Source organism: Tuber melanosporum, assembly GCF_000151645.1.
Source record: "Tuber melanosporum whole genome shotgun sequence assembly, scaffold_51, strain Mel28".
NCBI lineage: Eukaryota > Fungi > Ascomycota > Pezizomycetes > Pezizales > Tuberaceae > Tuber > Tuber melanosporum.
Window position 1 is genome coordinate 516814 of NW_003299097.1, and position 7370 is coordinate 524183.

A 7370-nucleotide genomic window follows, 5' to 3' on the forward strand; every position below is an offset into this window, starting at 1 on the left:
CTACTGGTAGCGCCACTGGCGAAAACCTGGTGAGTGTAACCAGACTAAGGGCCAATCAGGACATTAATCAATCATAATATGATCCCTGTATACCCGCACCACTACCAGGATTTGAAATGAAAAACTGTTTTTTTATGCAACGACTCGTTCTACTGGGTGGGTAAGGTGATGGAAAGTGTAGCATAGCATTCTCGGACTGTGCTGGACTTCTTACCCGGGGGAAAACTAAACGTCCGTCTATGACCTCTCCCCATGACCAAACATCTTCTCTAAAACGTCTTAGTCGTAAGAACCACACTCCCGACAACCCCCCAATATTACTAGAAATACTGACTCTATGGGTATTTGAAGAAAGCACTTACGATACCCGCCTACCTTGAGTACATCATGGATTCAACTCTTGAGATCGTGGGTCCTGCAGATGTTTGCCTTCGGTAAGTTCTAGTACTGTGGTAACTGCCATTGCTTGCTAATGTACTGTACTGGTATCCAGAATTGGTCCGAATCTTTGCGAGTGCTACAGGGAGATCCGAGGTGCAAGAAGAGGACTAGACACCCTTGACGATCGGATGGAAAATGTTTGGATAAGTATTGAACCTCGACTAGCAATAGTTCGATGGTTCCCGGGGGCTGTTCCGAGCGGTCTGAGGGTGCACATGAAGGAGCATCTTCACCAACTGCAGTTCCTCCTGCACACTTCCTACAAAAAACTCGACAAGACTACGGACAGAAACAGGGGGACCTTGGTGAATACGATAAAGTTTGCTCTTTTTCAAAAACGCTTGCTTGAAAAAGATGTCTCCGCTTTGGAGAAGTGGAGGGACGCTTTCACTTCAACCTTTCCTACACTATCGATTCCGCAAAACCTTGAACCGGAGTCCTTTCAATAGAAGCGAGCGAGGGTCTTCGGCCGTTGGTAGTCCTGTGATGCATCCACTGTTAACGGTCTACCGGTATGGGAGGGGCATGGTAGGGGAGGTTGTTGCAAATTTGTTTAGAGATCCCTGGCTTTATCAGACAGTTTCAGTGGCTATCCTCATGGGCATTGTGTTTGTTTAGTAGAGTTTAAGTGAACTCAGAGCAGGACACAGAATTCACGTTTTTCCTCTTTTAAATTCCATAGTCTAGGCCGGAGCCAGGAAATATATCAAGTCATTCCACCACCACTAGGATGCCCTAAACCACTATCTTGTGAAGGATTGGCTTACTTCTACTGTAGGTTGCTATGGTATTGTTCTGTGAAAAACAGTATCGTATCTTTTAATGCCAAGTTGTCCATCTTGCTCTCAATCCCAGGAAACCCCAACTTCAAATTCCTAACAGAGAAAAACCCTCTCCCACATCTTTGGATGATCATTTACAGCCCATCCAACAACCGAGCCTCTGACTGTGTACCAAACCATTTTCATGACCGAGTTGAAGCCGGCCACCATGTTTTGGTAGTGGGCGGCGGGGGTAAAAGTTCGACTGGGGATGAGGAATAATAAATTCGCTTCCTTCTTGGCAAGAGTAGTTGGTGGCCGGCGTGAGACCCTCACCCACTGGGAACAATTATACAATAGGCTCCCCTTCGGACCTAACACCACCCATGCCAAACGAATCCCACTCCCTGGTCAAAGCCACTCTTTCCCAACCAATAGCCCATCAAGAGCCCCCACTTGCAAAAATTGCCCCCTCATCCCTGGTGGGGGGCCCTATCTCCGCTACCTACTATAACAGGCGTGGGAATAAGTGAATAAATAAAGAAGCGCGATCCTAACAGCTCGAAGAATGCTAACAGATACCGACCTCAATGGGTATTTGAAGAAGACATTTACAGTACTTGCCTATTGTCAGTATGGATTGTTATTTCGCTATAGTGAGCGCTCCGGATTTTTGCTCTCGGTTAGTTCTGCACCATCGTAAAGGTCAGGGCTCGAAATAATCAATGGAATCGGAGTCAAAGATCGGTTGAAAGGTATCATAAGGATTGTGAGTATGCAATGTTTAGAAGCGATCGCGCTTAAATTTGGGTAACCTTGGCCGCTGGCACCAAAGTTTCCTGATTTTATATTTATTGACAACACCATACACTTCGCCCTAAAAAAACTAGAGAACACAACTACCACAATTCAATAAATACTACCTCTCATCACTTTATCTTCAGAAGTCAAATAAAACCTATGTAATCGCACGGTTCCCGAGTTTGGATATTGTTGTAGCATTTTCTTGGGGAGAACAACAAGTGTTGTAGCTGCGATCGGTAACACTGATGCATTTTTTTCCTCCATGTATGTATTCATGTCCCCGGCGTTGCGGCTGTTTTTCAACGGTTTGGGTGAACCAAGAGCGAGACTCGTCGCTTGCGCATTTCTCCTTACCCCGCTGGTGTGCGACAATATAAAGTGTCCTGCTGCGCCACAGGCAGACTGTCCGAATCCCCACAACTTCTCACTCGAGTTTCTCTATTTTAGACCGGAAATATGAGACATCAAGTCGTCGCATCCGCCATCACCAGTCCCAGCAGATTGGACGATGAACAAATGCCCACTGCCTCCTGTAGTCAGAGATAGGACTAGTGGATGGGAACGTGTTGATTATTCTCCCGATCATTGCAGTCGCTCTTTTTGTTTACTTTATTTGTAAGATATCTCGCGAATGTTTATCACCACTTCATTTCTTCATAATAATAATAATATACGGCAGGTATCTGCTGGGGGTATGGCGTAGACGGCAAGATGGCAGGAGCTTGTTTGATCTTTCTCTTATTTCCCCGCTTGTTTTTTACTAGTGCCATCGCTTGGAAGTTTTTAATGGGGTAGAGAGAATATCTACAGGAAATACAGTGTGGATGGTGAGCTGGGAGGATCCTGTTTAGAAACTCATAAATGGTGTTTCCGTATTGCTTAGTTGGGTTATCGTTTGTTGGCTCAAGTGGAGTGAAATCGCGTACTGTACAGTATAGTACCGTACAGTACACGAGCCGAACAACGCCAAATGGTCGAAATTCGTAGTTACAGAAATCACAATTTGCACCCCCATCTCTTAATCGATTAAAACGAGAAATATATGGATAGGTGGCCGAGGACCTGGCGGTTCTGGAATTCGTGTTTCTGTGGTAAGTCCACTTGTTTTGAGCCCGGCTTTCGTCAACCGGCCTAACCGATTCCAAGGCCGGTCCTATGGGCTGGGAATTTTCTATGGCTGCCGATGCAGGGGGACACCGTCCTAAATATCGCCAATTTCTCATTGCCACAGTTTGGGTAATATTTCACCATATTCCCCAAAAAATTTAATTTCTCAATTATGGAGTACCTGGGATCACTGTTTTACGGAGAATCGATCTACTTCCACGGCTGTTGGCTGATCTGGTGCTGGGAAAAGGAGCGTTTCTGGCGCAAAAGAGAACAATCAACGACTGCGCCTATCAGCCTGGTGTCACCTAAGCGGTTGCGACTGAGTCCTTCAGCCCTCGAGCTCGGGACCAACCAGGCTCTCGATTCCGAGAACCCCCACTTCACATCCGGAAAAATAAAAAGACAAGACCGCTCTCAAATTCCCTTATTATCGCTTGCGATCTATCCGATAACCGCACCAACTCTGTCTGGGTACGAAGATGCTCGGGTACTCCAAATGCGCCTCAGAAAAAACATCCCATGATATTTCAAAGTCTATTAGTAATTTGCTATACGAAGTGCTCGGGTATCTAAACCCGGTAACAAAAATAAACCCTGAATTCTTGGCGTGTGTCAGCGCGTGTGAGACTCTACCTGATCACAGTTCTTACTATTTCCGCTACCGGTATTACATCATATTAGTACTAAGGTGGTACAAGAAACAAGCGGACCAATAAACGGGCTAAAATTTAATAAAAATGGATTATTGCCAAGACACTTTGAGCGTGTGGTAGTACAATCGCCAAGAATCACGGATGCCTTTCTAGATCAAAAGGAGCAAGGGATAATATTTTAACCCTCACCACGGATGTTCTCTTCTCCTGCCACATCACTAGTGGCAGATCTCACACCTACGCATGGCCCAAAGCCGGATTCCACCACATCATATTTAGCAGGACCCGTCCGCCTCGCGACCAGATTAGGGGAAGCAATGTTCTCCCCTCAATCTCCCTGCCCCGTAGGGTGGGACTCCTACGCTCGCCCCTGCCATGATACACAGGATGGATCTCGATGATAGGATAGGGAATCCGACTCCTGTACACTCCCACGGATATTGAATAGAAGTTGGCTGGCTCTTGACGTCTTAGCTGCTGTGCCGGTTAACCGGTTATTTCACTTAATATGCCCTTGAGAACAGATACTTACCTCGGAGAGTGGAAGATGGATTAGACCCTTTTTGTTTCCTTTTTTCCCACATGAAGTTATAGACAACGGTACCGCCCTATCAAGCGCATTTGGGTGCATGGCGGGAACCAGTACATTCTCAAGAGAAGAGAAACTGTCTCGCGTTAAGAAGGATAATCACAGACGGAACCCGAGCCACACGGGGGTACTACTGTAGAATTCCGTACGGTATCCCTAAAGTATTATATGGCGATTCCCTTCACGGCATTGTGCGACGTGTTTTATTGCTGACTGGCACAAATTTCGACAGTTCCTATACTCGAGTACATCCCCTCAATGCTTCCCGTGCGCCTGTATATGATACCCAACCTAAAAACCTTTTCCCTGCCAAGACGATCTCCGTCCTAAACTCTCAGTTCAGCCAGTGCCAACGCGGAAACCTACTGTTACAGCAACCTATTTTCTTCCCAAAGTTCGTCCAGCATGTAACCGATCACATTCCCCACATGCAGTACCCCCCTACCGGTCGATAAAGGGAATTGCTGAGAGTGTGTGCATTTTTTGACAAAGAGCAAACACCACTTCCGCAGAAACAAAACCTAAAAAAAAGAGACGAAACAGCCGGCGGCGGCAGCGGATGGGATTGTTGTGTTGGAGGGAGCTGTGTTTAGGAACCTGCAACTTTCTTGCTTTCTCTTTTTTGCTTTACCGGTCGTTCAACTACTCGTGGCTCCAGGGGTAACTTAGCCAGGGTAATTGCTTTTACTTAACACCAGCATCGTATTTTACCCGAAAGCGAGCACCGTTACACAACCCAGCTAACAAATAAAAAAGGTCAGGTCCAATTCTCAGATACCGCATGTAGGATATGAGTGCAGCACCTTCCGAGGGAGGAGATAGATGTCATAGTGGCTTTTGAGTCTTTGTGCGCGCGCTACTACGATGGCCTGGAATATCGCGAGGGATAACCATGAAATGCTGATCTTTCGGGGTTGGCACTGTGATCGAAACGAAGGTAAAAGGGTAAGTACAGTACAGCACAAGGTTTGCAAGAATGTGCTAGTACACGTTTAAAGAAAAGTATTAAAATGGAATAACTGAACCGGTAAACATGAGAGGAAAAAGGAAAGAAAGGGAGGGTATGATTTTGACGAAATAGTGCTTGAACGAAGTGCTCGAGTACTACAATTGAACATCTAGCTAGCTATAACTCGCTCTCTTGCGAGCGAGTGAGAGACAAGGAAGAAGAAAACATCACCAACATCACCCTCAAGCCTCCGCTCCAAGTCCCACCGGGAAATCCTCTGGTGACACTCCCTCCTCTCGGCTTCTCTCTGCCGCTCAACATAAGCTTGTTTCTCCACTGTCCACGGCACAGAGCTATCACTCGCCCCCCGACGCACCCGATCCACGGCGTGAATGGTATTGCAGTGCCAGAAGACGTGGTCGCCCGGCGAGATGCGGGGCATGTGCGTCATTGCGTCGTCGAGGCGGAGGTGGGGATGTGTTGAATTGCTGTATTCCTGACATGCACCCTGGACAGAATTTGGGAAGTGAGGAGTTGCGCTAAGAGTTGGGGGATTGGAGAGGGTAAAGAATGGACGCAGGACTGGGTATGCTGTTGTGTGTTTTAGCAGTGGGTTTACCATGAGGGTGCCCTCGCCGGGGGATGTGGTTGATAAGGAGAGCTGGGCTTGTTAGCAGACAGGTTAGGTGGGTGTCGATGGACTTACCCAGCCCTGCCAACTCCTCCAGACTCCACAACTGCCCGTTCCGTCGTACATATCCATCTTTGCATGGACCCTGTGATCCGTTTTATACGCATCATACTCCTCCCATTGCCCAGTCCAGATCTTCTCATAGCAGCGACAATACTCTGGATCTTCCCAGCGCTCCACACTACCTCCGTCTATGTGCGCCCCAAGAGCAAAGCCTGCATCACCAGGCTGGCGGATACGGAAGCGGTCAGCATAAGGCAGACACACGGAGGTGTCCACCACCGATGACGGGAGAGAAGAATGCCTGAGAGAATTTACAAAACCCTGGGAGGCCACAAGTGATGGATGGGATCTCGCGGCGAGCTGGGCTGGAGACCAATATAGCTCGTAGACCGCCGGTGAGTTAGCGGGGGGCGCTGTGATTATTAGCTCTGAGATGTAAATGTAGTTTCAGAGAGAAGAAACCTGCTGCCCGGGGGTTGCGTTTGATGTGCTCTTTTAAAGAGTCCTTCATGGCCAGAGCTTTCTGGTACTGCAGGACATTCTTAATAACGACCACACCTCGTTTCTTGATCCCTTCTATCTTCTCTTTGGAGAGACTAGCAAGTTCTTTGAAATTAACTTTTGGGATAATCTATCAATCCATTAGCACCAACTCCCCCACCTAGAAGAGAACCTAGGCGGTGAGAAAAATAGACTAACATCACTCCCAAACTTCTTCACCGCCGCCGTCTCCCTGTCAAGATCAAGCAATAACCTCTCTCAGGACTCTACCAGGATCCTCCCTAGTCCAGATGCAAACCACCTTTTAAGGTCAACATACCTATCCGGTAACAGGGGCGGTGCGATCCCTGAGAGTGAAGGAAAGACTGAAGAAATGTCTCCCCCGACTTTACTCGTTGCCGCGGTAGTCGTAGCCACCTGGTGGATGGCAAGTGCCAACTTTGGCGCGACGAGTTTTGCCCTCGGTAAGATTTTGCTCTCTTTCTGCTTAGCGAGGTGTCACCTGCAGCGAGGCTTGGTGGGAGTTCAGTAAGAACCAGCGAAGCCTGGCCGCAAAATATCTGCCAAGCCCCACTGAGGGTGTCGCCTCGCTAAGCCTAGCGTTTGAGATTGAATTTATACCATTTTGTATAATACCGTATAATACAGTATAAAAACCGTATTTTATTATTAATGATGTATTTTACTCAATATCTCAAAATTGGTACAAAATATTTCATCCAAGGTCGAGTAGCACAACTATTTAGAAAATGGGAAATACTACTTTCAATTGTAAAGTGCAAGGTTACAAATATGAGCTTATTGCTATCTAGTCATTCTTCATCAACATTGTTATACCTCAGCCTCTTCAATCCCCAAGCCTGAACAC

The 7370-nt window shown here is 47.1% G+C and overlaps 1 protein-coding gene; it reads right to left on the reverse strand.

Annotated features, from left to right (window-relative positions):
* Positions 1-5476: 5476 nt before the first annotated feature.
* GSTUM_00009016001 (uncharacterized protein) lies at positions 5477-6990 on the reverse strand (the record flags this gene model as incomplete). XM_002840431.2 has 5 exons in its annotated part: positions 6801-6990; positions 6701-6759; positions 6464-6632; positions 6014-6414; positions 5477-5968 (listed from the first exon to the last, which is right to left on the reverse strand). Exons 1-5 carry the CDS (start codon positions 6817-6819, stop codon positions 5477-5479), a joined length of 1140 nt encoding a protein of 379 aa, XP_002840477.1. The 5' UTR covers positions 6820-6990.
* Between the last annotated feature and the right edge of the window lie 380 nt (positions 6991-7370).